The 23,614-nt window shown below is 31.5% G+C and overlaps 1 protein-coding gene across 1 annotated transcript; it reads right to left on the bottom strand.

Moving 5' to 3' along the window:
* Window positions 1-424: 424 nt before the first annotated feature.
* On the bottom strand, window positions 425-1,711 carry HELRODRAFT_159226 (hypothetical protein; the record flags this gene model as incomplete). Its single annotated transcript, XM_009011122.1, has 3 exons — window positions 425-514; window positions 842-989; window positions 1,524-1,711. The coding sequence occupies 3 exons, from the start codon at window positions 1,709-1,711 to the stop codon at window positions 425-427; spliced, it is 426 nt and encodes a 141-aa protein (XP_009009370.1).
* Window positions 1,712-23,614: the final 21,903 nt, after the last annotated feature.

Genomic DNA, 23,614 nt, shown 5'->3' with positions numbered 1-23,614 from the left:
TGAACGTCAATAGCCAATCAATAGAGCATCTCCCACACAATTAACGAAATAAATCTTTTACTTCTCATTTGACCGCTGCGTTCTATCTTTCTGAAAGTGAACGTTTACTTACAATGAAATACATTTTGCTTCTTGCTGCTCTGCTTGAGCATGCATCATTCATTAAAATATAAACATTGTTGGTGCCATTTTTCTTGTAGATATTATCTCAACTTTTCCTAGGATTAACTTACGAGATTTCAGATGTCAAACCTTTTTATATTTTTGATTTATTTCTATGCGGGGAAGTTTATATTCTTGGATTGCCATCGTTGCTTCATTGGTTTCATCATCAAACGAAACAACAAATACAAACTCCAATCAATCTATTTTTATAACTTCATACAGGAATATATATTTCAAAAAAAGAACATTTGAAAAATAACTAACTTATCTGAGCGCTTTCAGAAATCTCTAGGATCACCTGATTAGTTGAGAAAGTAGGAATGTTGTCATTGATGTCTTCCACCAAGATCTGTTCGCATTTCAATTGAAACTATTTTAACTCATGAAACTATATGTCAGATTATAAAATTATTTTATGGATTCAAATTGACAGTTCAATTTTTTACCATTTAAAGAAGTAATATGCTATTTTTTAATTTAAATACTCATGTGATTTATAGAATTATAAAGTTAGACCGAATATTTTTTAATGAATTTTAACTTCATTTGAACAGTAATTCAGCACAACAATTTTCCAGATTCATGCAACGTAGGCTTGAGTTTATATAAAAACTATTTACATTTTGAGAAATTTCTTAAAAATATTTTCACACTGAAGAGAGTGAGAAGAGCAAACCTTGATGTGTTTGATGCTGAGAGCTCCCTGCGATTCGACGAGTGTGACAGTTAGCAGGCAGTCATCGCTTAGTTTTTTGTGGCACACACTTTCGCGATCTATTTGCTTGTTCACTAAAATTTTTGAGCCATTCAGAAAGAAGTAGGAGCTGCAAAAATTGTTCGTTATTCAGATGCGCGTTGCATTTTTTAAAATAAATTTTAAAAATTGTATACAGTGAACCGTGGATCATTAAATAAACTAGCAACGCGCAAATATAATTCAAGAAAGATAATGAGGAATGCTGTTTAATATGTTTCATTCAGTTAACAACCAGTTTTAAAAACTTTTTGTCAACATTTTTGAAATGTTCACATGATTTACACACAAACTATAAACCAACGTACCCGAGCATCATTATTTTATGCAAATATTTATCTATAGACATACATAGGCAAGCTATTAATTATATTTAATAGTTCTTACCTCACTTTAAGCAAGGCCCTCGTTCAGAAAATCTTAGAAAGGAAAGAAGAGAAAATGAATGAAGTTGTCTGGTATGAAACAGGTTAGAACGAAGGAACAACAGCAGTTGAAGTCTCATGCAGTATATGCAGCGTTGACACATAAAAAATTTTAATCAAACAACGTTCTTAACCAAAAAAGATTTTGAAAAAATTTTATTTTAAAAAACAAAACTGACCTGTGAATGCTGGGAGTAATGTTGAAGTTGTGATGACGAAGTGACTGGGACTCATTCAGCTCGCCCACAAACGAACCAACAGGCCTCTCCTCCAAGATTTTGAACTCGTAGTCAAAATTCTGACCATAAGACTTAACGATATTATAATTGTTAGCTATTGTTAAAATTATCGCAAGAAGCAGGGCCATCATCGTGCTGCTCTACTTTAAGGAGATTAGGAATTGAAATGAAATATGTATGAAATTAAATCCTTCGGTCGAGACCTGCAGTGTGTTGTGATGTTGCAAAGTAACTCTATCGATTTGAATATTCTTCCAATGGTTAACCAAGTTTTGTATTCAATATGAAGATGGAAATGATTTATTAAGCTAGTTTCTATTGAAAACATGCCGGAACTTGAATTTGAAGAAACATCAACAACATCATATTCCAACATAAAATATAACGATACAGTCAAATGTACCTATATAATTTATATACAAATGACCACATGAGAATTAATATTTACTACAAACTTAATAACAAAAATGTTACAAGAATGATAATGAAATACGTTCTGTAATGTAACGCTGTAATGTAATAGTGTAATGTAATGTTGCGTTAAAAAGGAAAGCATGCAGTCTTTCCAGCTGCTGATGGTGGCACGAACGATGTTATGGAAAGACTCGCGATAATGAAAGAAGGATGAAGTATTAATTGATGGATGTGCGATGCAAAAGTTACATTAAGTGCTAAACTGAGCGTTGACGTTTCTGCTATTTTGTTGTCCAAAGTGGTTGGTGGTTGTAGTTGAGATTGTTCTTTTTTTAATCACTGACGTTCTGTGCTTCTTGCTGATGTTGCTTGTTAGTCTCTGCTGAAGATGTTTATTTTGGCATTGGTTGCCTCGATTGTTGTTATTTTTGTTGGAATTTGAGAAAAAATTGCATTTAACAATATTAACGTTAGAAAAAAAAATCGATTTTACGATTGTCGAAGTCAGCAAAATATCCAAATGATGATTTGTAAATATGAATACTCACTGAGTTACAATATTATACACCAAATAATCCGTTCACGAAAATTCAAATTCCTCAGTAAGATCAATCAATATTTATATAATAATTATGAAAAAAACTAAATAATATATTTTGTATTAATAATTAATATTAATGCCAATAAAATAATCCTTCATTGCTGACCAGTGCAACAGAGTGTGTAACAACGAGAGTGAAACAAGTAACATGAGATGGAAGAGCCAACCAACCAACACGAAGGAATGTACGTACAGGCACTCCAATTGAAACCAACACATTTAATGCATGATTTAGATTCCTACTTTGTCTCAAGTCATGTTTTCTTTCTTATATATGTCGGACTGTGTATGCGTATATATGTTTAAATGTATATGTGCCCTTACATATCAACATATTTATGTATATATATGAATTTATATATATTTACATATACATAGTAATTCACTTACACACGCACACACGCACACACACATATATAAATAAATAAACATATATATATACACATATATATATATATATATATATATCATGTACATATATATATATACATGAAGAGAGAGAAAGAGAGAGAGATGTGTCCATTTATAAATGAATTTATTTGATTAATATAAGCAAATGCATTATGAAAATGCATATATATTTATTATTGGTATATCTTTATATAAGTGATGTTCAGGGTAAAAAAAGGATATATGCAGATACCCGTACATATGCATTATACATTGCATATATTGTGTGTGTATACCTATATATATATATGTATGTTATTTAACAACGCTGTCTGTTATACAATATATATATATATATATATATATATATATATATATATATATATATATATTACGTAAAATGCTTATATATTTATACCCGTACCAACCGACGTAATCTAACAATCGAACAATATATATATATATATATATATATATATATATATATATATATATATATATATATATATATATATTGCACGCATGTGTTGTTTAATTTGCAATTGGGTTTTTCAATTCTTCATGAGACGAATTTCAGTTCATTAGCAAGTTGTTCAGTTCATATTCAGCAGTTTGGCGATTGGATATGTGACGGTGGGTATTTGGCTTATAGTGGAACGTCAAGGATTACTGTTTTTATGAGTTTCAACTGTATCATAGGCATACCTTAGTTGAAATTCTCGGGTTAGATTTGGCTTCATCTAAAAGCTATTTTGTTAATAATTTGCCTTTAAAACTTTCTCTGAACTGCTTACTTTCTGATTTTAATTCATTTGATATGTTGCTGTCAATAGTTATTTTCTTTTCATTTCAAGATGAAGTAGGTTGTCCATCAACTTTTTGACTTCTATTTCTTTGCTGATTTGCGATGGTATCTTCATGTAGTGGCAGTTAATGCCTAAGTTCAAAAACTGGTTTTCTGTTTCGGTTGGCTGGTAATTGCTCAGATTTACAAGTGGTCTTAAACTTCAGTTGGTGCAGCGCTTCTGGTCTTGTTTAATTTGTGTTGAGTTTTATTTTTCTTTTGTCTGTCGTTATTTATGATTTTCCATAAAAGATTATCAATATTATTTATTGCCTTTTTGTTTTTAGCTTTGTTCCGTTAGTCGAGATATACTTTCAAAGCGTTTTAGTTCTTTTATCCTCTTCATTATGTTTTTTTTGTAGTTTATCATCATGGTCATCCACATTGTGACTTTCGTCCGTGCAGTTTTTATAGATATTGGGCTTAAACTATCTGATATGCAATTGTTTAAAAATTTGTTATTGAGTTTTTCACTTTTTCGTTCGTTTTATGAGCTGAACAAATTTGATAATAAACTGAAATTCGTCGTACGAAAAATCAAAAAACTCAACTGCAAATTGAACAACTCTTTGATTTGCAATGCTTTGATTTTTTTTAAATAACTGCATATTAGAAAGTCTCAACCCAACATAAATATATATGTATATATACATATATAACCATCATCAGCCATTATATATGTATATTTATATATGCGTGTGTGTGTCATATATATATATATATATATATATATATATATATATATATATACTGCATCATATGTTTATGCATGTTTTATAGCATTGTATGTTGATAAAATGAATTACATACAAAGATGAATGCATGCATGAATGTGAACTTGTACCTTCATACATGTATTTGAGATACAATCTATTTTTTTCAGTTGTTTACTTTCTTTTATTCATAATTCACTACTGTGGTATACAGAAGTGAATTATGTGAATTAAATGTTTGTACATAATGTTTTTGTTTATATTTTTATAATGTTAATAAACATTTTTTAATAATTAATAATTTTGTTTATATTTTGTTTGTATTAATAGTTTTATGTATTTGATTTTGTTTATAAGTTCTTATTATGTTTGGTTTTTATTTTCATATCTTTGGACTCTGTATATTCGCTATTTTAGCATAAACCACTTTGAATATAAGAACTATTTAATAATAAGAACAGTCGAACAATAGTGGGTCAAAAAAAATTTTGAAATTCCAAGGCAATAATTATCCATTCAGAATGATAAACAGGTGTCAGAAAAAATTTAAATGCACTTAAGTGAATGATTGCCGAATTGAAACCATTCCAAGATATGCGACGAGTGCATCTTAATGATTGCGTTTCAATGGGTGTTGTTGTTCTTATGTGCGTGTGTTGATACTCTTCAACCTGAAATTTTTTTTTAAGCACTTTTTATATTCAGAGATTTGGAATAGTGAGTGAGACATGAGTGCAAAACATGTGTGTTTGTGTGCGTGTGTGTGCGTGTGCGCTAATTATTTTTTTCTTTTTAGATGTTCGTGTTATGCTCGCCAATAATAAAAGTATCCATCTATCATTGCTGTTATCAGAGTCTAGCCAGCAAGTAACTTTTTAATTTCGGCGACGAACAACAGGCCTGGCATGCGTTTGATCTGAACATCTTTCGATTTGTTACATCTACATTGCCTAATGATAGAGGTGATAGAAAGGGTCCAGAAAAGAGCAGCAAAGTCGATCAAGGCCTGCAAACATATGAAATATAAAGATCGTCTAAAATTTTTGAGCTTGCCAACACTGAAATACAGACGCATTAGAGGGGATCTCATCATGATGTATAACTTTCTATTTTCATCATGATGTATAACTTGCTAAAGATCAACGCGCCCCAGTAATGATGAAAGCTGGTAGGCGAACAAGAGGACACGAAATGAAATTGAAAAATGACTGCTCTTCCATTCCATAAGAACTTGAGGAATTTGTATCTGGAACAATCTGGGTGTTGGTGTTGTGAATGCTGATAGTGTGAATGATTTTTTTAAAAAAGTTGGATACTTATCTTATGAATGTCAGATTTATCTATGATTGGAAGGCAAATGATACTTGATGTGACATTGGCTATTTGTGAGATTGGGATATATTCGAATTTTTAATCAGTATGTATCGATATTATCGTCAGTTTATTGATTAGGATGAGTGATTAATTTATTTATATTTGTTTTTTTATTATCTTTTTTACAAGGTTTAATACATAATTTGACTTATAAGAACATTAATTATTTTAAATTTATTCAGTATAGACTCATAGGTTTATTTAATTTATTGTTTTAAAATTGTCTTAGTTTCAAGAAGGCACAGGGACGTTTCGTCTTCGCATTTGTTTAACGCAATAATAATAATAATAATAATAAAGAAAAATTGCAAGCATTCTTATAAATGCTGTCTATTCAACAATCCACCTTTCTATTTGTCGATACATTTCATCCATTCAACTGGATATTCATTTATCTATTCTTCCATTCATCTGTCCATCCATCCTTCTATCCATCTGTTCGTTCATCTATCCATCCATCCATCCGTTCGTCCGTCCGTCTATTCATCCATTCATTCATCCATGGACTGCCTGCCCGTCTCGGTATCCCTCGAGACAGATTATCCACGTAAAGTACCTGGCACGCACACGAAAACTCACGCACACACACGCACATAGCAAAATACATAGCACGCAAATGAACACGAAGAAAACAAGCACACTTATATAGAAAAAAACTTAGCACACAAATGAAAACACACATTCGTACAAACCCACAAAAACGCAAGCACACACAGAGTGAAATACCTAGCACGAAAATAAATACACACGAAGTTACACGCGCACACACGCACACACGCGCACACACGCACACGCACGCACACTTTATAAGATCGTTCATGTGATGAGCTGTATAGAAGCCATGTTTACTCTGACGTTTATCACCTTTATGAAAATTTGTGCAGAGAAGTCTGCAAGAACGATTGAACGTGTGCAGTCCACAGCTACTGTGTAGCCGTGTGTATATGTGTGTGTACGAGTGTAACAGTACGTGTATGCATGTGTGTGAACGTGTGTGTGTGTGTGTGTGTGTATGTGTGTGTGTGTATGTGTGTGTGTGTGTATGTGTGTATATGAGTATGTGTGGGCGTGTTTATGTGTATGTGTGATGTATGTGTGATGTATGTGTGAGTGTTTGCGTGTGTGTGTGTGTGAATGGCTGTTTTTTGTTGATGCCCGCAATTATCTGACGGGATTTATTTCATTAGTGAACCGTAAAATAATTAGTTTCATGTTCTGCCTGGATATCTGGCGGAGTGTTCCTGTCGCACACCATGATGTACACAAAAATAAACCGAATTCGTTTGCTTCAAAAAATTGTCTGCTTGCATGGTGGACCTTGAGGATTTTTATGTAATTCGGCATGTCTATACTATCCATTTAATTAATTTTTATGACCTAATTCATTTACGTTTTCTATCTTTGCTTTTATTTATTGAATTTATAATATTTTAATCTTAACAATTTAAAAAAAAATGAATTTTTCATGTAAAAATAATTCAGCAGATATAGCCTGATAACGTTCAGAATAAATTCATGGAAAATTATTTTTTCCACAATAACGTGTGTTCACCTCTGCGTAATTATCCAACTTCCTGTCTCAACACAGGTGTTGCAACCTGCATTGCGTCATACATTTCGCAACGTGTTATCATTTTGGAGGATCGAATTTATTTCATTTTTTAACAAATTCAGTAAAAAAAATCACAAATTAATGTTGTCTGAATGAAATTAATATTATTGCAATTAAAAGATTTTCTTACTAATGCATGCGTTTCATGCAACATAATTTAAATCGTGAATATAAAACTATGCGTCAAATTCGTTGAAAAGGTCAAACAAAATTTTTAATAAAAATATTTAATTCAGGAAGTGTTTTGTTTGCAAGGAAAATTATGGAGTGATGAATATTTATCACTTTGATTTTAATTTCATAATTTTTTTTTACAATTTCAACAATTTTCTTTTTATCGCGAAGATTTTCGATTTTCAAAGACAAGTATGTTAAGAATCTGAAACATTGGAAACTTAAGTTATTGCCTTTGTTTATTTAATTTCTATTTATTTCATTTTTTGTAACGATTCCGTCAATACAAGTGAATTTTTTTTATTCTTGGGTACGGTAATTTTTCACAAAATTAAAAAAAATTACAATATTTTTTACTTTCACTTTGTAGTTAACTTACTTTATTTTCGGTTCTTGATTCTAGACTAAATTTCACTCTTTTAAATTAAGAAAAAAATTTTATACAAAGATTTTCCAAACGGAACATGTTTCCAAATCTAACGCTTCTCTACAACATAAAACAAAATCATTAGCAAATAAAAGACAAGTCATCGTTAGAATGCTCACAATTTTCTTTACCGAAAATTATACAAATTTTTTTAATGTTTTTCTAGAATAAAAAAATTCAGAACTTCCTTCTGTTATTAAGCTTAAAGTTTTTAGTTTTAGCTTTCCGATGTAACCGTCTACTGATGAAAATCTCATTTTGTCATTATGTCCTTTGAAATGTTGAATTAAGTTACATTTTGCCAAGAACTCAAAATGTGGTGAAAACAAAAATACAAAAATATGATTTAAAACCTCAAAACTTGCAAGCAATCTTGGGTATATATATGATGATTTTGTATTTTGCTGCACTACTGGTAGCATCTTTTCAGTACAGATCGCGAAGGTTGAATGAGTGTGTTGGGTGGTTGTATGAACATGTGAATGTGCAGATGCCGTTCTGATGAAAACATGCATGTACGTACGTACCTGTCGAATGTTGATTGCAATCACGAGGTTTGCTAAAAATATCAGACAATAATTCATATATTATGTATAAATCATAAGAAAATTCTTAAATTAAATATGTGCTGTGTAGTAAAGATCGTTACAGGTGCCAACATTTTACCAAACCAATTTAATCAATTTAAGGGTTGTTATCACAATTTAACAACGTAATATCAAAAACACAATAAAAAACACATCACAAAATTTCAGAGAAACATCGAGAAAAGAAGAGTAAAAAGACAATACGTCAGCAAACAATAAAACAACTCAATACACACAAGTATTATTGTAACCTCATTGCCTTTTGACAATATATCATGACGTGCATCAACAACAAAACTAACAACATATCCCAGCAAAACATAGGCACATCCCATCTGCAAATATCGGCAATATCGAGACGTCGATATTGTGTTGGAAATCAACAACTTTGCAACAACCGATAACATAACAACAAACAACAACAACACAACAACAACACAACAACACCATAACAACAACAACAACAACAACACGTCAGCAGCACAACAAACGACAAACATATAATTTAGCGAGCAGTAGTCAAAACGTCTCATGAAAAGCAAATTAAGCACATGCGGGCAACCAGACTGTCAGATCTTCAAGACTTATGTTTGTTATATATATTCTATGCATTGTGTGTGATTAATATACATATATATATACATGAATAAATGTTTATGTGTATACACAAGTTTGTCCTAATCGTTTGTTATATATGTATATAAGGTTTTATGTTTTTCTTTTGGCCTTTATAACAAATCGAATTATGGTCGGTACATCATAGCATTAGACATTTCCATAATAGATACATAAAACAGCAAGAAACTACCCAAAGTATATATATATATATATAATTATTTTTTACACAAACACTCACACAAGTAAATGATTACAAACCTCGTTACAAATGATTATAGACTAACGACACAAAGAAACATAGAAATGTTTGCAAAACTTAAAAAAATCGTTTCCCAACTATATATAAATAAAATCATTCTCTTAATGATTTGATCTAGCACACCATAACTGCTGTGATATTGAATAAACATTTGTATTGGTAATATAATATTTGGGAATTATTCGTTTAGTACGCCATATAATTTTAGCGAATTTGTTTTGAAATGCTGTTCAGCGGCGAGACAAAGCGCTGAATTTTTGTGTTCGTTCAAGTGTGAACGTGTTTGTGTCGATACTTTTTACAAGCCTGTGCCATTTCCTGCTTCAATCGTGCGTGCACTCTAACTATAATTTTAAACTGTTCCTCATAGATAATGTAAGTAAGCCGTCAGTGACAGTAATAAATGTCAGATTTGACGACAGTCATGTTTCACATCTGATTACAACAGACATTTTTCATGAAAATTTAATCAATTTTTTGAGCTTCATTTGAATGAAGTAAGGATAGCAGGTTATTTTTTACAGATTATTCTATATTCCACCCCATAATTATTTTATTCAACATTTTTTTTAATTCAACTCATTATTTTATTTTATTTTTACGATATAAATCCTTGGACACCTGTTACATTTTCTAAATAATTATCATTACCAGAAGTAAAGAGTGTTTATGTGAAAACATTTTTTTCACACAATTTCTCTCAGTGCGATTGAATAACGCCGAAGCAGGCATACCTTCGTTAAAACGAGATCTCGATGATAAAATTTTTAACCATCGAGTGTGATGAACGCGTACAAATTCTCAAGATTTATAATTTATAATTTGAGTTATAATTACTTATTAAATTATAACTTGCCCATTGTTCCCAAATATTAAAATAATGAAATGAAGCTATTAGTTTTTACAAAAGAACGAAATATGGGAATAAATATTTTTGAACTTTGTTTACCATTGAAAACGTTTGTAGATTTTGATATTACTCTACTTTCAACTAACTCTGTACAATAATTGTTAATAAAGTAAAGAAAAAACATACAATACTATAAATATTGTTTATGGCTATGAATATTTTTAGAAAACAGATTTATATCGTTACAAAAGTAAACATTTTCATTAAACTAATTAACAGGTGATTGTAATGCAAATAATATGCCTGACTTCAGTCATAACGTCCAGTGATTTGATAATATTTCTGTAATATTTCCCAAACAGTTGAAACACGAACGTCTTGTAGAATCATAAAGCAGGGGGAGATTGACTGCATCCGGGGTTTCAACTCGTAACGACCCCTAAATAACAGTCCGACCAGTGCTAAATTCTCAAGAACATCTTTATGCCAGCAGTCGGAACAATTGTTTGTGGTTGCTTGTACGTTGATGTCGTACGCTGAATGTCGCTGTGTTATGTCGTTGTTGCTGTTATTATCATTATTATTATTGTTGTTGTTGTTGATGTTTTGTTGTTTTGTTGTTGTTGTTTCGTTGTCAGTGTTAAATTTTGTAATGATTTTCATAATTTTGTTGATGTTTTTTTATTTACATTTAAACTTTTACCGTCGACTAAAGTTTGTTTTAAAGTTTGTGCGTTGTGTTTTCGGTGATTTTTTTTTCTTTTTTTTTCTCCTAATGTAATTGCTTCTGGTGGGTGTGTTGTTTTGTAATTGTGAATGTTGAAAAATTTCATTTTCAAAAACATTTTTCAGTTTTTTGTTGCTAGTAAAGTTTTTTGTTCTGTTTTGGTAAAAAAATTTTGTTACGATTCTGAAAATAATTCAACTTATTGTTTGTCGGTTCTCTTTATATCACTCCGATCGTCATTTAAATTTACGTTGTTTATTACTATCACTGCTGTCGGTATGCTATAACTAATAATATTTAACAATATTATTTAAATTTAATTTGTTAATTACTTTAGCATGCAAAATTATAATTGGTTGAATCGACACATAAAAACTGCCTACAAAAGCCTGCACACTGAAATATTTGACACGGCCACGCCTTACAAAGTATGAAGATCGATGATTGGACTGGTAGCTCCAGGGCTCACCATACTTTACACTGTCTTAACGCCAACATGCATGCGTGAATGTGGAAATGCAAATTCACAACTGGAATGTAGAGTCAGAGGTACATTTGTATGATAACATGCATGCGGATGTGCTGAATGCTGACAATGCACGTTTGGGTATATTGGAATACGGATATGTAAAACGTGCGTGAGGATGTGGAAATGACATTCCGTAGAACTTCTCGTGTTTTGTTCCAGTAACTTTCGAAGAATATGAAAACAGCCGGCTTGCAGTAATGATAATGACGTCCACGGGTTCATGGTCAAAATGACGTCGATGATGATATTTATGATGTCATTGTTGATAGCTCTGTTGTAATGTCCATCGTTACAACCTTCATTACTTCAAATCATTCAACAACCTGCTTCACTTGCAAATGGAAAGATTTTTCAAATAATTTACAAACTTTCAAAATTTTTTGGATGACAACAGATGGTTAATGAAAATAAATTAGGCAGCAACATTTGAAAAGAGGTGGTGGGAGGTGACAAAAGATTTCACTTCCACGTTGTTTTAATCTTGTTTATTGTTTGTTTTATTGACGACGTATGCGTACAAGCTGAACAGCATTCATTCATTTGTTACAAAAGATGGTTTGAATGGGGTTTCTAGAAAATTAAACAATTCTTTGACAGAACGGTTTATGTTCATTAAACATACAAAAATGTAAGAATATATAAAAGTTTGTGTTGTGTGTGTTAGTATATACATTGATAATAAAAGGTTCAATTTATAATTTTTTTTCAAGTCAACAACTACAACACGTGCAACGAACAACATATTTAATAAAGTCAATACAATACACAATATTTGAATGTTTTTTTTTGCATCAGTAAATCAGAGCATAACGTGCAATAAAATTGTCATGAAAAACATACTTAGAAGCATTTTACTGCTGCGGCGAGAGTTTTGTTTCCTTGCTGGGTGCGAATTTGTTGGACGATACTTTTTCAAATCTGGAATGTACAGTTAAATAATTTTACTGCCCCATAAAATAACGTGGGATAGGTTGGTAAGATACTCCTACCTACAATGTCTCTACAAGGTTTTTGTTTTTATGTTTCGTATATTATTTTTAAAATTAATTATTATATTTGGCTTATTTAATTAATTTAATGATTGAACAGACAAATATCAACAAAAATTTTTTCAAAATTAACTGAATAAATAAAACTGACACGTCTTTGCCCAAATAAACATTACGTAAAAAAAAGTGAAAAATACGGCTAATCTTACACAGTCAAACAAATATTTGTATGTATGTATTTAATTAAGATACACACACACACACATACACACACACACACACGCACGCTTACACACGCAAACAGGTTTTATTTAACTTTTATAATTATTACAGCAATTTTTCACAACATTAGATACTGCAAATCATTGTTTACTTGAATTTGTATTAAATTATATTTGTCTTCTTTGAAAAATTTTGGATGTTTTCCAGTTTTCCATTTAATAATTTTAATGATAAAATAATTTAGTTTTGATGAAAAGTCGGTAAAATTCGTGAAAATTATTATTATTTACGTCTGTTTGTTTTATAAAATGCGAATGAATTAGGATTCTCATACGAGCGGGTAATGTGTTATAATGTGTTGTTGGCTGTGTTGTTGGCTGTGTTGCTGGCTGTTTGAGTTTTTGTAGTGTTGAGTGTTTGTATTGTCGGTTGTTTGTGTGTTATGTACTGTAAGTGTGGTTTGTGCTGTATGTGTTGTATTTATGGAGTCTGAGCGTCCAATGCGATGATTTGATGAGTGAGAAGTGCCCTGATTGATGTGAAGTGTAATAGTTCATTGCAAACGGGCGGTGCCTTTCCATGCATTCCTTCTTTGTTCTCCACTTCTCTACTCTCTTTCATTTGACGTGATAATTTAATTATGTTGTTTTGGTTGTTGTGGTTGTTGTGCTTTTGTTTTCAAACCAATATTCCTTTGTTAGGAAGGAGTATGATTTTGTTGCTTATACATTCAGTATTTATTTGAACAATTTAAATAGTTTAACTGTAATAAATTTGATACAAATCTAATATTGGATGTTGTTTTAAACTTTCCAAAATAACGAAAAAGAAACATTTGCAATGATATTAATAATAGCAATATATAATTTCAATACACTTTCAAAAAAAATTTAACCAACGAACTATTTTCGCATGTGATTTGACTTCATATAAAAAAATATTGAGTGTGATCTCATCACAATCAATAAATTTGAACAAAAGGAAAGACACCAATTAATGTAGAGTAGGTGAGTCATAACGGACGACACACACACGCACGCACGCACACACGCACGCACGCACGTACGCACGCACGCACGCACACACATCATATATGATGTATGTATTTACGTATTGTATATGATGCTTCTTGAACCAGTTGATTTCACAGCGCGGCACACCTCCAAATAAGGATGAACATAATTGTGAATAAGTGCTTACGTGCATGCAAACAGGCATTTGGTGTGTGCGTGTGCATGTGTGTGTGCGTGTGTGGACGTGTGTATGTGTGATAAACATTGATGTTCATCTAGCGTATAGTCCAATATAGATTTACTCCTCTAAATCAAATGTATCAATACATATCTGATATATGTTAACGTACACACACACACACACACACAAATCATTATACATCATAAGCATTATACCCAACACACACAAACACGCACATACACACGCACATATACACACACGCGCGCGCACACACAGTTACACACATTCATACATACATATATCATATATGTGCAATTATTTAGTTATTCATTTGTTTAATATTTTACTTGTTCTTTTGTTTATTCGTTTATGCTACATGGTGTGCATCTTATTTTTAGCTTTCTCTGTGTATATGTTGTTGTCTGAAAAGTGGTGTGTTGGGTTAGTTGGAAGAAATGGAAAAGATGAAAGTTGAAGAGGAAGGCGTAATCGAATAATTGATGAAAAGAGAAATGAAAGAAGGAAGGATGGAAGGATGGAAACTGTTCGTTGCAGACAACAGATTTTGAGAAATGTTAGTTATAAGATGTAAGATGGACGATGCCTGATTGAATAAACTTATTAACATACAAATGGAGGACCAACATAAGAATAATTCAGAAAAAAAATCAAAAATAAAAAAGACCAAAAAATCAAAAATAAATGATTTGATTATTTATACAAAAAGTTATTTTAATTTTTTGAACTCCAAAATGTTGCAGTTAAATGTGATAGGTGAAAATGTCGCCAAAGTTGAACATTTTAAATCTTCAATCAAGATAATTCAAGAAAAAAAAACATTAAACTGATTATCATCTACCGCGAACGAGATCCAGAAACATTGATATGCTCAGCGTTACAAACAAATGCATTACTTTTCTTATTTACGCGCGTGTGTTCATGTGTGTGTGTGTGTGTGTGTGTGTGTGTGTGTGTGTGTGTGTGCGGTATACGAATTCTTATTTGTGTGTGTGTTTATTTGTGTGCATGTTTGTGTTGTGTGTTTGTGTGTGTGTGTGTGTGTGTGTGTGTGTGTGTGTGTGTGTGTGTGTGTGTGTGTCCTACTTCAAGTGAGTGAGCCGTTAAATTAAGATGGGCCTTATTCTGTTTCTTTGCATGCATGTGTTGTGTTATGTATGTCTGCGAAGGTAGTGTGTTTCAGTGTGACGTGTGTGTGTGTGTGTGTTTGTATGTGTTTGTTTGTGTGTGTGTGTGTGTGCGTGAGTGAGTGATGCATTTCTTTAAATGGTATGTGTTTATATGTGTGTGTGTCTTAATGCCTACTAAGTTTCTGTGTACGAGAATGTCTATGTTTATATCTAAGAGTGCGAGTGTAAGCGGGCTTGCGTTTTGTATGCCTTTTATTTGTTTTGTTTGCGTGTGTTTTTATGTATCAATACTTCTATTCAGGTTTGTTTGGTTTTATAAATGTTGCTTGAATTATGTACATTACATTAGTGGGGAATATTCAGTATGAATTTAGATTAATATATCATTTCGATTCTATTTTGTTATTAAATTATATGAAATGATGTGTCAAATTTGTGCTTGTGGCGTGTGCTTTTGTAAGTATATATATTCACATTCAAAAAATTATTATTTGTTGGTTTTCATCAGATTTGTTGACTCTATATTCATGTGGATGTATTCATATCATCTTCCAATATGTTCGCAGATGTTGATAGGAGTTTCCTATCAAACAACCAATCAACCGACCACATTCAACAACATGTTTGTTCCAGTTTAATTTATAACATTCTCATCAGATCATCATTTCAATATTGTGTGGTTGTCTGAAAGAGCCACAAACATCATTTGTATTTGTGTATATCTGTGTGTCAATGTGTGTGTGTCTGTGTGATGTGTGTGTGTGTTTGCACGCGGGCGAATTAGAATAAAAACAGCGATTATGTGCTTTTAATGATTTACACATACCTAATGATCTACACACAATGCGTGTTCATGTGAGATGTTTGTTAGCGTCTGTGTGAAATCAATTTGTTTCAAAAACGATTTCACTTCAATGTTATTCAGTATTAAAAATTTGAATTAAAACCAAAAACTGCAGTCTTTAAATAATTCAACATAATTGGATTGCTTTGATGGCATTCAATGTTGACTGGATCAGAGATAACGAACCCCAGATTATACTTGAGTATAAAAACTCATACACATATAGACACACATGTTATATATATGATTATATGTTAAATTTATTATATTATAGAAATATAATATAATGTAAAACATATATTATATATACATACATATGCTGCGTGAACTTCTACGTTATGGTATAGGCTAGTTTTTTAAGATAGTTAATACTGTGGGATAATATATAACACAATATCAACTATCTCGCGTGTTAGATACATATTAAATAGATATGATACAGGTATCCAATGGAACATTCGCATTGTATATACATTGACTTATTGATTCAAAGGTTTACCACCTTTTTTCAATGAAGGACCATTTCAATGATTTGTTGAAGATGATTTGTAATTGTTTGATGCTTGATGGCCGTGAATTTACTGAACTGAACAGTCTGCATGTTGTGGCAGTCAAATTGCGACTAACTACATTAATCAACCAGTGTAAAATAAAACTAAACGAAAAATTAGAAAGAAATATATTTTAATATTATATTAAATATCAACACATCATGAGTCATATTTTATGAAGAGTTGAATGAAACTATGAATAACTTTTTCAACGTTGAAAAAGTCAAATGTTTTGTTGAAATATTTTAACTTTTAACAAGAAACAATTGTTTTTTTTACACAAAAACATGGGAAACAGTCTCCTGAATAATTAACAACAATACATCAACAAATGACAACCCACAAACTTCGCTGCTGAAAAACAATATCTCAACATTCTTTTGTAAATTTCTTTATAATTTAAAATTCTTTTTATGAAGAACATCACAATCAGCAACGCTATAAAAATGTTATGTACATATTTTATATCTCATAAAAGTTTATGACTGTGACAATAAAATTTTGATAAAGAAGACCAAGGCACTGATAAATAATGTATTTTAATATCGTTCCTACATTCGAGTAACTCCTATAATAAAAGCATAATTAACCAGCTTAGCGTAACAGACTCTTCAAATAAATGAACAAGTGAGATTTAAAATGCATTCAACTTTTTAAAACATTTTGATTCATCTTCGCACTTCATTCTAGTTGATTGATATCGCTGGAAGATTCAAACAGCAGCTTGCTACATTCTATTTTTTAAAAATAACCACCTTGTTTTGTTTTTTATAAATAAATACATTTTTGGAAAACTTTGGAAAATAATTCTGGAAGTTTTTTACTATTGTGTGAAATTCAAAATACGATGATTATTAGACCAGTGCTATTAAATTATAAAACTCCAAACGTATGAAAATATGTCATAATCATAAGCCATGATAATAAAATCGCTTACAAATATTTTTGAAGCATTTTCAATTGTTTGGGAATATGTAAAATTTTTAGGGTATTGTATTCAAAGGAAACTTTCAAACTCACAATACTAAAAGGATTATAATTGCTGTTTGGCAAATCCATAGTGAGACATCGGGGTGTCAATTTTATAAAAAAAATTATCACAGAAGTTAATTAACATTAAAATTAATTAAAATGTTATCAACTGTTATTTAATTAACAAAACCAGCCGAATAAAAATATTTCGTTCAAACGTATAAAATGGAGATGGATGTGAACACAATTTTCACCAAACAAATAACCTCTAATGGTTATTTAAAAATATTTTCTACACGCCATCATTAGCAGAAGACACGTGTATGTAACGTTTGCGAAACAACTAAGCACAGAAGCGCACATGCAGTTGCAGCTTGAAGAAGAACCTGAGAAGAAGAAGAGGAGGAGAAGAAGGAGGTAGAGGAGGATAAGTGGCAAATAAAAATTCACCAACATGTCTCGGAATTATTACTTTGCAAGTGATCATCAGTCGTCCGCAGTGCGTGCAGGCAGAGCTCCTCGGATTAATATTTATTGCCTACCCACATTCCCCCATGAATGCTAATGATCTTATGAACTAACAACAAACAAACAAAAAAGTGTTCACGCAAGCTTTTGGACAAAATGAAACTATCATTTTTAATTTTTTTATCACTGCAATAAAAAAATGTTGAAGTCTGGTTTACATGGCACTCATGGCATTATAGAATCATTTCGCAAAAAAAAAACATTGTTCCAATTAATTACAATCGATCAATCGCGGAGTTAATTAGAAAAATTGTAGCTACATTACGTAAGCAGGGAGAGTTGATTAAGAACAAATTTTTGTAGAAGCACTTGAGAATTCAGATGGGATGAGCGGATGACGACGATCGATTAAATGAGTATCGTCGGTGTGACGGATGGGCCGATTGCTCCGTGTCACCAACAATTTGCAGTCAGAACAGCATCGTCATCACTATCATCACTCTTTTTATCATCTCTATCACAGCAACATTCTCAACGTCATCATCGTCATTTCCTCGTCAAAATCACAATGATTAAGTGCAATTGAATTAGTCAATCTCGAATTTTCCTACGCTGATGTTATCATCCAATGCAATCATGCTTTCAACGTTTCTTTTATTTCTAATCATCCAATTTTTAGCTCACTGAATTTTTTTTATTTTGTCAAAATTGCAAAAAATGGTTTTAATTTAAAAATTAAAAAAGACATATTATTAACTTTAAAATTTTAAATAAAAAACCAGAAAAATTCAACCAGACGGCGAATTCCGTTTTTATGTTATAAACTTATCAGAAACAAAGAACATGTCACAGTGGTGACACACAAGCATTATAATTAATAATATTCACCATGTATCACTTCAACAACAACATCACATGCATTGCATTAATAATAACAACAGCAACAACAACATTCATTTGACAGGCACCTTTTAAACATACTACAGATCAACAATTCACAGACAGACGGAAAACAAACAAACAACCAGACAAACAACCAGACAGACAAATTAACAAACAACCAAACAAACAGACAACCAAACGAATAGACAACCTGAGCGTAAAACAAAAACATTGGTATGATTTTATTTCTCTCAGTGTGACAGTAAGGCAATGATTGATTGGTCTCGCAGACTTATTGCAATCTAATTTAGAATCTATAAACTGTTTACTGTAAGTGCTTGGTAACATTGAAAAGTTGCAAGATAGTTGTGTTTGTTGTAGTAAAAGTTGCTGATACTGTTGATGTTTTTGATGCTACTTTTTTAATGTTTTTTCTGTGATATTATTTTGGTTGTTGTCACCCTAATTGTTCATCATTCTGATATTTTCGTTTTTTTATTAACTTAATGAAATTTTTATTATTTACACAAAATTGTTTGTTTATAGTTGCTAGAACTGATCAATTTAAGATTGAAACAGACAAGTTCTAGGTTTAAAATATCGCTTATGTAACGTTACGCAAAAGATATGTGTGTGTGTGTGTGCGCGTGTGTATGTTTGTCTGTGTGTGTGTCTGTGTGGGTGTTGTGGGGTGTGTTTGTGTAGTGTGTGTAAAATCATTTTACCTATGAATGTTCGGTTCTAAATATATCTTACACAATTTTGATTGATGTGTTTAGTTCAATTACTACTACATAAGAGGTGCTGCAACGGCATTGGTTGTGATGAAAATGATGATAGAGATAATGATGATGATGATGTTAGTGGTGGTGGTTGTGCTGGTGGTGAGGATGATGGCGATGATTATTATGATAACGATGATGATCAGTTTTTTAATAAAATGGCATTGAATATGATAATAAAATGATGATTATTGCAGCCTTCAAATTAAAATGTGTCAAAAAAATGATGACGATGATAATGATAGATGGCTTATTCTTGTAGTGATAACATAATGGGTAGCAAAAAGAATATTAGTAACAACATCTGTTTTAAGCATCTCATAAAACTGTTTTAATTAATTATGACAAAATTGGCAAACTTGTCTAACTTGGAAGCTGCGTTGTGAAACACCATTCTAAAGTTCTTCACGTCGCAGGGTTAGGCGCATTAGGCGCACTAACGTGTTGTATAAACTAATCAAGAGCCAGTCACACAAAACAGCTAACAATGAAGAAATACTTAAATATGGAAGTACACAAAGAAAAAACACAAAACTTTCAACATCACCACCAAATTTATATTAGCATAAAACTTAAAAACACAAAAACGTTTGATTTTCAATTGTGGACGTTTTGATAACACTACAATAAAACTAAGAAGTATATTAATTTTTATATTTTTTTATATATGTATTTATATACTTTAATAATTATACGTAAATGTATATTGAATATATTTTCTTAAAAGTGATAAAATTTATAAACAAAAACAAAATCCTCTTTGCAGTTTTTAAAATTATTAAAAAACCAGTTTATCAAATTACAATTTTAACAAAATGCCGTTTACAAACGCGTACACTCACATAAATATATATACACACAAATATATATAGCAGAAAAAAAGCGTGAACACAGATACAGACAAACAGAGATGAAATGACATCCACACAGTCACATTTACGCACGTATATTCATTCCCCTTCTCTCCAGTTATCAATGCCATCAGACAACTCATCCTCAAAATTATTAACTCTGAAATGACAGCTTACACACAGACACACACACACACACACCACACAAACAGACACACACGCACACACAAAAAAATTGCATGTTATAAACACACACGTAACGTAATTATGTGAAACGAGATAGATTTCGTTCCGAATGCATTGTGTACATACAAAAAAAGTATGTTGTTGTAAGGTAAAGTGAATGCATATGTTTGGAAGCATTTGAAACGATGCAACTACATTTTCATTTGTGAATGAAGCTATGAAAACACATGCAAACAAGCCAACACATGCAAATATGAATAATATATATATGTGTGTGTGCGTATGTGTGTGTATGTGTGTGTGGAATCTTGTGTGCTTGTGTGCGCGTGTGTGTAGAATCAAAAATATAATTTTCATCTTGTTTATACTTATGTGCCTAGAGTGCGATGTGTGGTGGTGTGTGGTGTTGTGGGTTGGTGTGGGTCGTGTGTGTGTCTTTGATGCGTGCACCCTGGTAATGTAGTTTGGTTTGTTTCCAGGTTGCTATATTTATGTAAAAAATTATGATCTCTATTTCATTTGTTTGTGCATATGTGCTTCATGTTTGTATGCGTTTGCTTGAACATTCGTTTTTGCACGTTTGCAAAATAGATATAAATACTTTATTCTTATGTGCGTGTGCTTAAGTCTGTGCAAACAGGTGTGTACGTGAATGAAAAGATTACATGCATGTCGTGATCCATCGTACTTAATACTAACATTTTTCCTCATGACCGATAAACCACTGCAAGTTTTCAACGGAAGATATCCGTGCTATGAGACACGAATATATGCATTGATACATGAATGCATGCACGTAGACATGAATGCATGCATTGAGACATGAAGCATCTATTGAGACATGAATGCATGTATGAGACATGAATGTATTTTCTGTGAAGTAATGATTGAATTAGTGAACTTGTAAATTGATTGGCAAATAACAAACAACTTACCAAATTATTGGAAAAAGTTCCATATAGTCGATGTAGTTAGTGCTAGTGTACGTATCAATTATAAATGAAAACCGCATACATGCATGCTGCTTAAGTTATCGCAATGTACGTACGTGCATGCATGTAAATACGCAGGAGTGAAAAAGTTCTAAGTGAACAATTAATAAATCAAAATGAAATTTTTGCCAGCAGCTTGCCCAGCAGTTCATCATGAGCGGTTGACAAATATTCCATGCATCTCTCGCATAAATATTTTCTGAGAAAACCATTCCTGTTAAATTTCACTTAGGTCATCATCAGTGGTAAATATATTTCTTTGTTTTTATGAATTTTCAAACCGCAATAATCAGTTTTTAATTTCTTCAGCCCGACTCCATTTTTCATATTTTGATCGCAACATTTTCTTTCACAGGCGACATTTTTTCATTTGCGGCGAGGGAATAAACAAATAGGAGAATTTGAAAAATGAATAACGAGTCAGAGAGATTGATAACGAAAGAACACAAAAAATGAGAAAAACGGAAAGAAAGAGGAAGAAAAAAAAGAGATAAAAAAAAGTAGAAAGAGGGCATAAAATAATTCCCTTTTTTCTGCACATATCCTTATTTACAGGGCAGAATGACGTGACAAAACCTCCCAAATTATTATGTTATTATGTTACTGCGGCTTCGGTTGTTGTCAGCTGATTTACGTCCTCCCTTTTGTCTTCCAACAAAATGCCACGTCTCCTCTCACGCTGATGTATGCCCATCTCTCCACATTCTTTATGCCTGTCTGCCTTAATTTCTCCCTCTCTCTATGTATAAATAGGTTTGTCTGTCTGTGTGTGTGTGCGTGTGTCGGTGTTTACATTTTTCTCCTTCTCTCTCTGTGTGTTTGTGTGTATATGTGTGTTTGTGTATGTGTTTGTACCTGTTTGTGCAACTGTTGTGCAATTTTGATTTCCATTGAAGTAAAATTTTTTGAACGAATAGATCAATTTGATTTGATGTATTGATATATGATGATAATTGCATTTATGAGGATTGGTTAAGATTAAAGTTTTATTTTTTTATGCAATGAATGCATAATTGAAATGGAAAAAGAAATTGTACAATTGTTATTATTATTGTTATTATTGTTGTTGGTGTTATTGTTGTTGGTGCTGCTATTGTCATTATCTTTATGCTCATTATGACTCCAACAAAATATGCGTTATTATGTAATAGCATTATGTAATATAATATTATAAAACACATATGCCTCTATCTAGATACATAATAACGTGATATATATATATACATATACACGCAAATATATATGTATATAATATATGAATATATATATATATATATATATATATATGCGTTGCGTATTGAATCATCCAAGCGTAGAACGCTATGAAATCGTATAAAATAGTTGTGCGTCTGATACAGAGAGAGTATACCGCGGTGGAAGTGATGATGTCAGTGTTGTTTTGATGATGGTGATGATACTTGATACTGACGAAGAAGAGGAAGAGGATGACGACGACGGTGATGATGTTGTTTATAGTGATGGCACGTAGGAAATGGATTTTATGTTTATGAGAAATTGCGAAATGAAATTACCTGGAAGAGTTTCGCTCATCTGTTGTTATCAGAATCAGACTCTTTGATTAGATGTTTTCATTTGTTTTATTAAACTTTTACAAGATACCAAATTCATAAGTATTTTCAAGTGATAATTGATTTTTTGTGCAATTTTAAAATTTTTTGCAAAATTTTTTGAAAAATAATTTCATTCCCAAAACTTGTTTAACAGTATTCAAGCAAAAGAGATTGACACATAAGCATTATTAATCACCAACCATTCAATAACATTATTGAAATGCAAGATATTTTGGTATTAAAACGAAGCAGGCAAGCAG

This window comes from Helobdella robusta (genome assembly GCF_000326865.2).
Source record: "Helobdella robusta unplaced genomic scaffold HELROscaffold_1, whole genome shotgun sequence".
NCBI lineage: Eukaryota > Metazoa > Annelida > Clitellata > Rhynchobdellida > Glossiphoniidae > Helobdella > Helobdella robusta.
The sequence above is the reverse complement of the archived record's forward strand: the minus strand, read 5'-3'. Positions and strand labels throughout refer to the sequence as shown.